This window comes from Cydia pomonella, chromosome 21, assembly GCF_033807575.1.
Source record: "Cydia pomonella isolate Wapato2018A chromosome 21, ilCydPomo1, whole genome shotgun sequence".
NCBI lineage: Eukaryota > Metazoa > Arthropoda > Insecta > Lepidoptera > Tortricidae > Cydia > Cydia pomonella.
This window is the reverse complement of record NC_084723.1, coordinates 8,131,484-8,146,301: the sequence shown is the minus strand read 5'-3', so window position 1 is coordinate 8,146,301 and position 14,818 is coordinate 8,131,484. Positions and strand designations below refer to the sequence as shown.

Genomic DNA, 14,818 nt, shown 5'->3' with positions numbered 1-14,818 from the left:
TTATATATGACCTGTAGAAACTATGACTGGTATTGGTCTTCCGAAACCAAAAAAAATGTTAAAAAGGTGTCAGAACTCCTAATAGATATTTCCGGGGACCACAGAGTGGGCTCCTTCTTTGCTCGGAGTCTGGCGGTACAAAGAGGTAATACCGCCAGCGTTCTAGGGTCTACATCGAAAGTAGGGGATTTGGGGGAGGTATTTTATATGTAGCTGTAGTTGTTTAGTTTGGTTACTTAGGTTTTAAGGTTTAGTTTTAAGTTATTAATTGTATCTGCTTTTTGCTTGTGTATTTTATGTACTTTTGGTTATAAACCTACACTTGTTTTATTCAGATATGTACATCCAGCAGTAGCAATGGATGTTCATAATGATCTGCTTACGCTCTTATTCTCTCAACAACATCATTGTGTTCATGTAATTTTGAATACCTTGCACGTCAAGTTGATCGTATGCTAACTTGCCGTGTCGTCGGCGCTGCCGATACTTACTTCAATAGTAGTGGTAGTAGGTACTTCAATGGTATAATTTAGGGTAGCTGGAGTCTAATTTATTCATTAATTTTCCGTTTATTTCCGTAAATAGGAAAATACAGAGTAATCCCTACTTTACATTATAAAAGCGAAAGTAACTCTGTCAGTCTATTAACTCTTCACGCTTAAATTGAAATTGTTACGAGTATGGAAATAGTTTGAGGCCCGGGGAAGGACATATTAGGCCTAAGACATACTTATTAGTATTACTTGCGTGAGTAAGGACACAGCTATACTATAGGAACAGAATGAGAGATGACTATCATTATCTTATTCTAACTAATAACTTTGTCCTTACTTACGTGAGTTAAACTTACAAGTTTAGCCCTTAGGATAGCTTTTATCAGTCGCGAGCAGAAACTAGTTTTTTCGTATTTTTTTAAACTTGGGCGCACTGCTTTGAAGGCACGAGTGCAGAGAAAATTGAATTAACGTTGTCATAAGCAGGTTATACGTGGTCGAAGGAAAATATGCAACGATGTTACCTCATGCTGCTGCTGAATTATACTAGTTGCTTAGTCGGTAGTGATCCTGCCAACGAAGCAGGAGGTCTCGGGTTCGACTCCTGGTAAGGGAATTTGTTTGTGTGTTTATTAACAAATATTGGTTTCTGAGTTAAGGATATTATGTATGTATATTGGTATTTATATATAAGTAATAATAATAATTCAGCCTATATACGTTCCACTGCTAGGCACAGGCCTCCTCTCATGTTCGAGAGGGCTTGGGCCTATAGTCCCCACGCTGGCCCAATGCGGGTTGGGGACTTTACATACATCTTTGAATTTCTTCGCGGATGGACCCGGGTATGTCCTTAAACTACGTCCAAAAGAGAGGTATGGGCAATGTGAATGTCATCTCGCCTTGTGTGGTAGGGCACAGCACAGCAGATGTCATTCCAGATCTAGAGCAGAGCCCAACTGGGGAAGTACCTCCACCTTACAGAAAACCGCAGCCAAATAACACTTGACCCTACTCATAGTGTTGTGTTCCTGCCGGTGAGTAAGGTTGCCAGAGCTCAACGAGGGGGGTGGGGTTAGGGTCGGCAACGCGCATGTAACTCCTCTGGAGTTGCAGGTGTACATAGGCTATGGAGACTGCTTACCATCAGGCAGGCCGTATGCTTGTTTGCCACCGACGTAGTATAAAAAAAAAAAATGTACGCAGGATTCCTCACGATGTTTTCCTTCACCGAACAGCTCGTGGTGAATGTCAAAGCCAGGATTTGAACCCGCAACTTCCGGATTGAAAGTCGGACGTCATATGCACTAGGCCACCACTGCTAAAATAAAAAATATGTTTTTATACGGAACCCTCGGTGGGCGAGTCCGACTCGCAATTTTCCGGTTTTTTATAAGATTGTCCTATAATATTTATGTAAGTAAAGTACGAGTAACATAACGACACAAAGAGCATGGGTCAAATAGCCTAGGTCGTTCTAAAAGATTTATTCCTGTGTCGAAAGAGAACAGTAAATTTAGCTGACTATAGAATTGTCTATGACGATTCGCCTTTATAACCAATTATCATTGGTAATAGTACTCACTAAAAGTTTAGGGACAAATAAAGCCAAAACAGATTTTGAAATCTATCTTTATTTCGTCGCTTTTAGGACCCTACATAAGAAAAATACAGTTAGCCAAAAGTTTAGAGTTTTATCTCTCCACTACAGAGTTCACAAGTTTTGCGTAAAGATACCAAGATGTAGAGTCACTTATTACATTTATATTGCGCACGTTTCACTGTTAGTAACGAACATAAATTAAAATGCAAATAAATAAAAAACGCATAACAAATCAATATTCAACTATTTACACTAAAATGTATCAAAGTTAGGGAAAAAATTTCACAATACGATAGTCAGGTAATGGCGCATTTTACATTAAGTTGAAACATACCATTAAAATTATTCTATGTAACAACAATTTAATGGCAAAACATGGCATTTTGATTTCTTACACGTCAAGAACATCATTGGATATATTCTCCTTATATCTTAAAAATGAAAAAGAAAGTTCCATTAATATGAAATGTTGTGTGATACACGCACACTTATCTATATGGACCATTATAAATTACATCATCTGTACGCAGCTTTATAAATTCGTCCCATAGTTACATTGTATCGTTTAAGGCTGTTCGTAAAATCGAGCGTTTTGATTGGTCGCGCGTAAATATGGGATTATAAAGCTGCGTACACGTGGTCTACTTTTATGGCCTCAAGAAGAAAAGAACTACATAAAACAAAAACCACTATTAGTCAGTGATTACATCAATTGAATGAACGAACTGTCGACTTATTATTTTTCCAAGCGTAGTTTCCCCACACGGTATCTGCGAATTATATTCATCTACTATATAGTATAATTTATACAAATTAACAACCAGGGACACACGTTAGTAAAAAAATGCTAAGATATTTTATAATGATATGGTTTAATAATGTACTTTTTATTATGATTTTGTTGAGTGAATTTTGCTTAACTACAACGATTTTGGTTATTATTTTTACTTAACTTCTTACGAGTGTCCCTGCGTGCTATGATTCTTATTACATAAAATTACATTATTTATTTTTAACAATATATACAACATTCATGTTTTACACCTTTGCGTACAATATCTCACAAATAAATTAAATTATTAAGAACTTAAATCAAGTGCATATTAACTATTCTTGTAGGAAAAGAAGCTTTGGTGGAAATAATAATTATCACAAACATTATTATCACTATATTTATTAAATACATATTAGAGTGATTATCTGTTAATGAGGTGACTAAATAAAATAAATAAATACATAAAAGAAAACAAAACAACCTTTAAGGCGAACGATTACTCTTTTTTGTACTGAAAATGGGATTTTACTATACTGGCAGTACCAATTTCATATTACATATTTAGGATGTCCACTTATGGAATCTATAGTTATACTGTAAAATTCTACTATATTGAACTAGGTGTTCAATAGTAGAATTTTAGAGTATAACCAAAGATTCCATAAACCAGACAATCCTTTTCATTACCAAACAGGAAATTGTGATTGTTAATAAGAAAGACTTACGAGTATTGGCCGTATACAGAATGTACCAAAAATAGTTTCGGTATCGTCAGGAAAAAGTAGAAGTAATATTTTTTTCGGTTTTTTTTTCTTGTGGGACAAATCGGCCCCTTAAAAAAGTTAAAAAAACGCGTCAAAACAATTTTTCTCCCACTTTTTCCTAATCAGAATATGTGGAAATGGATACCCACTATTTTTATTACACCTTAATACTATAAAAACCCATTGCTTTCAGAAATATCATATTTTTGACAAGTATTTGTTTTTGCCTTAAAAACTCTACGACATCAATAATTTATGCATTGAATTGAAAATGACCCATAGTTTTATGACAACTTTGATATAATAACATTAGTCTAATACTGGTCGAGAAATGGACCCCAAAAAGCGATAAAATAATTATTTGATTGTACAGGTCCCTCAAAAGAATCCGTTTACTAGAAAGTATATGTAAAGCATTGCAGACGAGTTAAACAATATCTCGTGCTAAATTTAATACTTAGTACATATTCATTTAAGACACAAAACAATAATATTCTACGTATATCTTAAATAATGAAACAAATATTTACAACAATACATACATTTTAAGATGTAATATAATAGAGCTTTCTATATCTACTATCACATGGATTAAAATACTTTTGGCTACTAATTTAAATGTCAATAGGTTATATACCACCCAATTTTATTTACAATGAATACCCCAAAATTAACAACAATTTTTAAACACATCGTTTTAATTTAAATATCTTTGGTCAATCCGAAACACCTTAAATTATGAAAACCTTACGTACCAACACAATTTCTTATTTAATAATACAATTTACATAATATTTAATTACTATTAGAAAATCACAATAACCAAACAGTAACGACTAGTAAGTTACGAATAAATAACACATTTGAAGAACTTATAAATAGAAATATACATGTAAGTAATATTGACTTAATTTTTCAGAAGCTGTATGTTTTTTAACTGCTTTACTTCAGAAATCATAACTTATTTCAAGGATTTGTTGCTTAAAAAAATATGGTTTATTTTTAAATTGTTTTCTACACAAGCCTCCAAAAATCTTCCAATTTAAATTTATATCAAGATTCATATCTCTGTCAGCAGAAATTTCTGCCTTAAAACAAAATAACAAACTGTTAGTTAGACCTTGGCTTATCGTTAGGCTTATTTTATTATCATAAAAGTCTTAATTAGATCACAGTATCTAGGTCTGTTGTGTCGACCTCGGGCATTGACAATCATAGAAAGCTTTCCGACGCTCGTGTCTCCTCGCGGTCGGCCGTTGACACGATCTCTACCCCTTCATCATAGTTCTGAACCTTCGTAGTATTCACGCAATAATGGTGGTCAGGGTCCCCATACTGACTATGGTAAAACTCCTCTCTCATCATGTGATTCAAGTTCGAACACCGGAAAAACAGAATCTCTTGGAACGGTTTCCGAAAATCACGGTTCAGCGTCGCGTAAATTATAGGATTAAGTAAACTGTTTATATAACCTAGCCACAAGAAGAGTCCGCTCACTGCGTCGGGTATTGTCCCTTCCTCGACAAAAGGTCTTATAAGAGCTAGCACAAAGAAAGGCAGCCAGCAAATAACAAATGCTGACATAATTATTCCGAGAGTTGTGGACGCTTTCCGCTCCTTAGCCAGTTGAAACCGTAATTTCTTTTGATGCGGCGACTGAGATGAATGCAGTAGGTCTTTAGCTATATGACTCTTTTGAGCAAACGTCGATAGCGAAGAGCGAATCCGATTCGAAGCTGACTTGTTCTCTAAAGATGTCCTTCGCCTATTGTCCCTGATTGGTAGCTTTATTTCAGGTGTGTGAACCATTTGAGTCGATCTGTTGATGGTGTGAATAGGCCTCGTAGGAGTTTTAGGCTGCTGAAGCATAGGACACTGGGATTCATTGGACTTGCGTTGTCCGCTAAAACACCGTCCTATGCTGCTTTCTGTTTTGTCTACGCTACACTGTAACAAAAGAAAATAACCATTAATTTATATTTTAAGTAACTAAATTTATAATTTCTCAAGGTAATTTTAGAACCCTACAATTAATTAACTTTGGGGAAGACGTAATTACTTTAACAGACTTAAAAATTGTTACAAATAAATTAAGCATTGTTATATTTAGCCCACTTAATCTAATAAAGTTAGTAAATATTAGTCAAATTATCTTTTCAATTATGTCGCTACAAACACTATTTTCAAATCAATTTTCACTAAGAGTAAACCTGTTCTTGGTATAATCACCTAAAACGCTTTTACTATTTATTTTTCGTGTGAAATTATGTCCGCCTTTTCCCACAATCGGCGTTAATATTGTTTTCATCGTTTACCTATTATAATTTGATTGGACATCAATCAATCTTCGACGGCGCGTCATAACTAGGTCATGAGTTCGTTTATGCATTATACTACTTATACTCACTGTAGTGTTTGTGCTGGCCGTCGAACCTCTGGCCGCCGGCGGGACTGGCTGACTGCCCAACAACTTCGCTTCAGCGGCCCCACCATTCTTCACATTGATTTCTAGGTAGCAGTGTGACTCTAAATGTGACTGAGCGCGTTTCTCGTCCTTTACGATTTTCCTCGCCGCACTAAATATCTTGTAGTACACGACTATCATCACGGACAAAGGTAAATAAAACGATCCAAATGTCGCATATATTTGGTATCCCTGGTTTTGTGACACAGAGCATGATGTATCAGTCTTCTCATTGCCAAGTATTAAAACGGGCGGGAGCGATATGAATGCAGCTCCCATCCAGACTATAAAAACACAAAACAACATTCTTCTTGGTGTTCGTTTTACACCGTATTCTAGAGGTTTCGTGATCGCGTAGTACCGATCTACGGATATCATACATAGGTTGAGAATACTCGCTGCGCAGGATAGTACGTCACTGGATACCCAGAAGTCGCAAACCACTGGACCGAACGGCCATGTGCCGAGTATATCGTAAACCATCGCGACGGGCATGACCATTATCGCCACGCACAAGTCGCTCACCGCCAGCGATACTATCAAGTAATTGCTCGGTCTCCGAAGTTTCCTCACCAAACAAACTGCAACGCAAACTAAAATGTTGCCGACTATCGTGCCAAAGATGACTATCATAAAAATTGAGACCATAAGAATCGTGACTGGCGTGGAATACTTCGTGTGCTTGATATTGTCTTGAAGAGTTTTGGTTACAGTTGAATTGTCGTCGAAAAGCGTCCAATTAAAAGTGGAATTTGGGTTGATGAAGTCTACGTTGAAAGCAGAGTCGTTGAAGTCTACCGCAGCGAATGCCACGTCTGCCGGCACTATAGATACTAATATGAAAAGACACGAAGGTAAAGCAATAAAGCTAGGCAGTGGACCATGGGAGTTACGTCTTTGAGTCGCCATACGAGTCCCTGGCTCGGAGGACGATTGCTTTCGTTTTCTTGACTTTACCATACATTGGTTTTGATTTATCGTCTTTATTATTCTGCTTTCAATTGGAAATGATGCCTTTGCTGAGTCAAGTTAGGAATATGTCGTGAAGTATTTTACTTTTGTGGCGGATTTGATTACGGGTTAGAACGAGTGTTAATTGACATGTCGCTCCGTTGAGCTCCACTCTAAGCATAGCCATCGGGAGACGTGGTTGCGATTTTGTTTTCTTTCCGTTTGTGCGATAAAGGTTACTTTCGCTTACGCGTGACGTTTGGTTTGAAATGGCAGGGGTGTGTTGTTTTATTGCGTTTAGAAGCGGATCGAGAGGCTGCTAGTCCAATATCCCGGCTGCGGATTGCTTCATTAGTCCCGTTGATTGCTCCAGACAGCTTCCATCTGTAAAGAAAAGAAAACACTTGTAAGAACAAGTTTTTGAATAGACAACAACGACTAATAAATCCCTGAGAGAGTTTAGAGCTTGCGGATAGTTTTGTTTGAAACATTTGAAGTTAGGTAAGTTTACCATCAGCCGATATAAGAGGTGTCGCTATAACGCACGACATTGTTTTATAAGATATTCAGGTAAAGAAAATATTTTTAATAACCTTAATATGCCCATATGCTTATATTACCTGTTGTTTACCTCTTCTTTATGTGTTGTATTATTTGTACTGCTTCTATATTGAGGTGTGCAATAAAGTATATTTTATTGTATTGTATTGTATCTTAATCTAATGGTTACTGATTTCTATCTAATCAATTGTTTCCATACTTGATCAATTTGGTTATTGGCAATTAATTTTAATGAACGAATCATTACCAACTACTTGCTCTTTTCATGGCGTCTAGTCAACACGTCATTAAGACTTTGGGTCAGTAAAAGGCAATCAATAATCATCCAGAACGATACATTTTATTGTTAATGTTCAATCGATCGTTAGTGACCAAGCAAATATACACTTGTATATAATTTCTAAATAATTGAAAATTGTTTATTATAGAAAGTGTAGCTTTAGACTTGTTTTATAGCACTTAGCATACATGGACTGTATATTAATAAGTATTTTGCTTGCGAACACATGTAATGCGATTCACTTCGCATAATTTTCAATGCTCGAACTATGGGTAATACCTACATTACAGCCGTTGAACAGCAAACCGAAGTAAAACAAAACACGTTTATCTGACGTCCGCAAAGGGCCGCGGACTGTACTATGATTTATAGTGGTCCTACCCTTATCAACGTGGAAGGGCATTGTCCAAACTGTTAAAATAATATTTATTCATGACAATATAAAGTGTGTACCTGCTGTGACCTAGTTAAATTGTAATAATATTATCTTTCCCGAGAGAGGTGACTACAAAATTTCAAATAACATTTTACTATTACTTATAAAGATTCTCTTTATACTTTAATAACTGATGAGAAAGTTGCATTTAATCCACAAGAGCGGCAAAAGTAATTTGATGCAAATTTTGAGTTGTTTTCTCAGGTTGATTGGTAGAATTGATTTTAAAGTGATGATTTTAAATGATAAAGATTCAAATAAACCGACTTTAAGAAATAACACTACGCAAAATACATATATCATTAAAATTAATAATAACAACTATAAGGAAACTAAAATTAAGACAATTTTTATACACAGACAAGTAAATTATTCAAAACGTAAGAAAACAAACATTAAACTAAAAAAAAAACTTAAAAATAAAATTAATTATACGCTCAGCCTAAAATAACCCCCCCTGCATCGTACCTGGCCCAAAGGTCCCCATAACGCCTGCAGCATTTCCTCGCTGAACTGCTATGGAGACCTGTTGGACCAAGTACGACCCAGAACGAGGATCATCACCCCTGTCCCGCAAAAGCCGGCCTAATTCCCTAAATAATTCGTACGCTGATGCCAGTGTGGCTTAGCAGCAGCCTCTGCCGCTGCACCAGCACGACGTACAGTCTGCCCCAAATGGGATGCAGCGAAGGTGCTCACGCAAGTCGCATCCCACAAAAGGCAGCGCCCTCTCCGCCACAGGACCAACGTCAGGCCGTCCGGCCTCTTCCCATCCGTGCGGCTGAGACCCGGTGGCTCCAAAACACAGGACACGTTCGCACAATCTCATTGATAGAGTGGTGCCTCGGAAAACAACCAGAGCATCGCCGACAACTCAGGTCATGATGTCCGTTGTCCGCCACCCATGCCCCGCAGCTACAGCGGTGAGGCTCACATACTTTTGCCCCCAATCTGAGTGCCACAGCTATCCTCAGCGAGTCATTATCTAGCATGGTACCCAGCTGAGGTGAGGGCAAAGCATGAAGCCACGCCCCTGATATCTGGCTCCGCGATGGCTTTAAGATGCGCTAAATTTACTCCTAAGGCACCAGACACCAAAGAACTGTACATGTGCTTACTCCACACGTCATCCCATTCCCGATGTACGGCAGGGTTGTGAGGCCGCAGATTGCCCGGGACTGTTACCGACCATCTTGTCAGCGCCTCGGTTACGAATGGTACCGGGGAATTGTCACCGTTCAAAGAATAAATGCGAGTGACTAGACCCTCGGTTCCATATGAAGACGCCAGAAACGCCCAAAGTCCCATATCCTCCACGCGACGAATCCCCAAGCCACCATACCGAACAGGGAGTGCCACCTGAACCCACTGAGTTCCACTGAGCTCCACATTTAAAACTAGCTCCAAGGTCAACTTCAACCGCCTATCCAACTCACTTGCTTCGTTGACAAAAAGCCACGCCACGACGGAGACTCAAATTGATTTTTAATGGTACAGTATTGTTAATAAAAGTTAATAAAAGTGAGTAGTTTCCTAGTGTTTATGTGGTGAAAATGCTCGTGTTTTATTTAACAACAGTAAATTTAGTAAGTACACATACAGTAAGTCAATTTAACTTGGTGTAATTATGACGCAAGTTAATTATGGATGGTTTACTCCACGTGATAAAACAGTCACTTTTTAACACCGCGGGATTGAAAGAGATGAAAACCATTTTATCACGCTGTCACCTGGACAAGAATGACCATGATATGGATGCTGATGTGTTAAATATTTCTATTTTTTTCCTAAGCTTTACGCGACAGGTTTGTGAATCTTTCTTTCTTATCTTATTTTATTAAGGAAATCAGGTACACGAAATTGAAAGAAAAATGTTTTTTCACTATCTACTCACTATCTACAAAACTCAAGCTACGAGTATACTTCATATTCGAATAATACCTATATATTATTTATGGAAATAACCTCATATTCTGAGTCCTTAGTAAATTGCCCTAAAAATGAAATATATGCTATGCATCATTTGGCAGCTAAAAAGACCTCCGGGTAGAAATATTGAATAAGTAATGCCTTCGTCATCAAAACAAACCTCTTACCAATACGTATACCATACAAACAAAAAGGACAATACTTCGCTTATAAAGGTCAGACCCAAATATTTACGGCATAGCATAATGCAGGAAAAATAGAAAAGTTACGGTGAAACGTCGGAAAATTCGAAACACATGATGGAACTTTTGTCAACATAAAATAAAATGCCATTTTTTTCCCTCCATTATATGCAATACCTATAAATTAATTCAAATAAGTAACGAGAGAAATAACGAAAAACAAACGTGCCAATAAGTAACTAAAAAAAGTGGCTGTCATATAATCGGACAGACAGACGGACATGACGAATCTATAAGGGTTCCGTTTTTTGCCATTTGGCTACGGAACCCTAACTAGTAAATAGTAAGTAAGAGGCAATAAGAATCTAAATTGAATAAGAACCTGTTTAACACTATAGTGTTCAAATATATATGTTTATTTATTTCGCTTGAATTTCCTGTTATTCAATTCCCGCTGTGTATAAAACATAAAGTCCGACACAAAAGGAAAGTGAATATAAAATTGGTTGGTAGCTATGAATAATGTACACGGGATAAAGGTACCAGAGAGCCCTAGACACGAAATTAGGGAATTAACTCGTTGCTTCATGATAGACAAGTGTAATAAAATATTAATGAAAGAGCCGCTAGTTTACCTGATACCTCTATGCTGAAAATACATAGTAAAATAATTAGCGTCAATAATAGTGGATAGAAAAATGCATCAAATGTTACAGTCAGCTTCAAAGAAAAGTGACCCTCTCCTGTATATATGTTTGTATGCAAAGGTGCTAAACGAATAGTATTGTTGACTGTACGTGTCTGCAATGACAACGAAGGCCACAAAATATTGTGACTAGGAGATCGGTTCTAATTTAAGAATTTGTTATGGTTTTCAACTGGTTTTGACACGACCTTGACGATCGTCTTGGTGATAGGCGGGCACCCTAACCACGACTTGCACTTCATTTCCACCAACCAGCGTGAGCGATTTTTAAAGTCGTATCACAATAAAATCAAAACCGTAATATAAGTATTTTTAAATCAGAATCTGTAGCAGGTCAGCGTAGGCTCTTATTACGCTACAAATAAGATGGTGTTAGATATTAACTATTGCGGTGTTTTCGTTATGTGAGAAATTTTTGCTAATGGCTGTATATGGCACCCTCAGCACACGAACGTATTCGACGGAGCTGAAACAGTCGCCGTGGTCGAAACCGGCCGGGAGAGTATATATATAAGATTACATTTAGCGTTTTTAAAGTATCTGCCATATCAATTTGTTTTTCTTAGCCTATTTGAGTATCCCATTACTGGGCAATGGTCTCCCCCCTTAATTTTCACGATTCTCAATTTAGTGTTTCCTCTGACCAGCTGTAAGGTAAGCTGTCCAGGTCATCCCGCCGTATAAATAAATATTATAAGACAATTTTACGCAGATCAATAAATTAACATATTGTTATTAACGAATTAAATTAACATTTATACATATAAGCGGTTTATTGCAACTATAAGTACCTACTTATTTATTAATTTTATGTAATTGACTTTGAATTGGTCCTTAATTTTGGTAAGTTCTTAGTAGATTATTATATGGTTTTCACAGTCTCTGTCTCAAAAGATTCACTTGGAAAAACTGTTCGGTTCCGTTTTATAATTTCTAGGTATGCCCCGGGTAATCCTGAACACGAAAGTAAGGAATAAATAAGCTCATGCCTCTATGATAGACAGTGTAATGAAATATTTATCAAACAGCCGCTAGTTTTGCCTCTAACCTCTATCCTCTATCCAACACACGAAGTATACCTTTCCTTTTAAGTTAACTCCTCTCAAAGGGGAATTTATAAGGTATACACCCTAGATAAAATCTGTGGTAGGTGGTACATTGTATAATTAACTACATATGTTGAGAATTAAAAATGCCATATATAATTATTTAAATGCATTATATTAGTTACTGAAATTGTCGCTAGATGGCAATTTAAAAAAAATAAACTATATAATGGATATTCTTTTGATTAATGCCGTTTAGTTTGCGTTCAATCTACGCTGCGCTTTCGCGTACTAATGAAAGTTAGAACAATAAATTAGTTTTCATCATACTTCCTTATAAATGTTGGTTTTTCACACAAAATTAGCTATAAATAGCAAAAAAATCTTACAGGGAATTTTTTTTTGTGATAAGTCACATGAAGAAGAATACTAAGAAGGTTTTAAGTCAAATATTGATTTGAATTTATAAATGAGTTTTACTTTAGAAAAATATTTATATTTATGATTTTGTTTCTTTTCTTTATGATTAAATAAGTTAAATTTTAATGATTTTAAATATTTTTTTACACAATATTAAATCGTGGCTATATGCCAAATGGTGGACGATATCTATAATTCTTATTACTTCGCCAGTTAATAAAAACACACGTAACACGAGAGGTATGAAAATTGTAAACACGATTTAAAAAAACACTTTGCGCTACGCCCATCGAGTTTCCATAGATTCTCGTTAACAATGATGTTATACATAAGTACCTTATTGGACAATTAACTATTATAGGTTAGTAGGATCATACACAATGTAAAATTATTCCACAGAAATGGAACGAAATAAAGCGTTTCGGCAGGATTTCCGTCCTAAGCGGAAGCCTAAATGTGTAATATTTAATTGCGCCCAGCCTTAACCTAATTTGCTTTGTGGTAAAAATGAAGGCGTTTTTTTCCTTGCTTAAGAGCTCATTAAGTTGTTAATTTACCTCCTCTGCGTTAGAAATAAATAATTAGGCAATTATTACTTTAAACGACAATTAGCCGTCTTTTTAAGAAAAGTTAGGCGTAGGATTTATATTTGCAAATTCTCTACGAAGTCAAGGAAAGTGGATTCAATAACAAAATGGGCTAAGATTAAGAAATTTTTATGGTTTTGGGTTCAAATCCCTTTTCCTGAGTCTTGGTTTCTATGTATATATTTTATATATATCGTTGTCTGGGTTCCCCCAACTCAAGCCTTCTTGAGCTTACTGTGGGGTTTAGGCAATTTGTGTAATAATGCCCTATAATATCTATTTATTTATTGTATGAAAGTCCTTATATGAATTATTTGTTTAGGAGTAATGTTATAAAGTTTAAGTAGTTATATTACTTTGAATAAAGTATAGGAAAATTATATTTATACTACATATGATGCTACTTTTCCGCACTTGTGCGGGAATAAGCACTTGCCGTACCTATGTCAAAATTTGAAGGGCCATATAATTATGTACTGTAAAACGTTGTACGATACAGGTGCGAATAGGATATTCGTAACTCATGTCGATTTAAAACACCCTCTGGTCGTGTCTTGTGAATTTCCTACTTTATTTTTTTATCATAAAGTTACATAACATTGTGACACCACTTTATTAGAATTCCGTAGCCAAATGGCAAAAAACGGAACCCATATAGATTCGTCATGTCCGTCTGTCTGTCCGTTTATGTCACAGCCACTTTTTTCCGAAACTATACGAACTATACTGTTGAAACTTGGTAAGTAGATTATATATTAGTAGATTTAGTTGTATTCTGTGAACCGCATTAAGATTTTCACACAAGAGTAGAAAAAAATATATAAATTTTGGGGGTTCCCCATACTTAGAACTGAAACTGAATTTTTTTTTTTTTCATCAAACTCATACGTGTAGGTATCTGTAGGGATAGTTCTTCAAAAATCTTATTGAGGTTTCTAATATCATTTTTTTCTAAACTAATAGTTTGCGCGAGAGACACTTGCAAAGTGGTAAAATGTGTGTCCGTCCCCCCCCCCCTGTAACTTCTAAAATAACAGAATGATAAAACTTAAAAAATATATATGATGTACATTACCGTGCAAACTTCCACCGAAAATTGGTTTGAACGAGATCTAGTAAGTAGGTTTTTTTTAATACGTCATAAATGGTACGGAACCCTTCATGGGCGAGTCCGACTCGCACTTGGCCGCTTTTTCCTATTTAACTTCTGCACTTGTATCATCAATAACTATTTTAGAGTAGGCGTAGTAGTAATTTGCCTTAAATGAATTGAACTTGGATAATCATAATTATATTCCGACCACATTTTATTACGAACGAAAAGGATTTAAACGGTTTATATACTGGCCCATTATCAAAATTAAGTACTTATTTCATTTGAGTAATTATTAAAATAATACTCGCCTCAAGTTCCATATGGTCGGATGTGAAAAAGTCAACTTTAAAGGAGAGCTAAATGAAATCGGCACTTTTGTTTGCCATCATTACGCGAACTATGTGGGCTAGAAAAAACATTCCTTTTTTCATTGTGAAAGGCCTTTTTACCTTAGATTTTCTCTAACTGAAAACGTTGTAGTATATTTGATACTATTTAACAAAATATTATTTAGGATAAATTTA

At 36.0% G+C, this 14,818-nt stretch overlaps 1 protein-coding gene across 8 annotated transcripts in view; it reads right to left on the bottom strand.

Annotated features, from left to right (window-relative positions):
• Positions 1-4,539: 4,539 nt before the first annotated feature.
• The window catches only part of LOC133529451 (5-hydroxytryptamine receptor 1-like), a 165,754-nt gene continuing 155,475 nt past the window's right edge, over positions 4,540-14,818 (bottom strand). For all 8 annotated transcript variants that reach the window (XM_061867163.1, XM_061867161.1, XM_061867162.1 and 5 more), the window contains 2 exons: positions 6,044-7,435; positions 4,540-5,583 (listed from right to left, as the gene is read on the bottom strand). In XM_061867163.1, the coding sequence (XP_061723147.1) occupies positions 4,849-5,583; positions 6,044-7,060 (1,752 nt within the window). In that variant the 5' untranslated portion in view covers positions 7,061-7,435 and the 3' untranslated portion in view covers positions 4,540-4,848. The remainder of the gene's footprint in view (positions 5,584-6,043; positions 7,436-14,818) is intronic.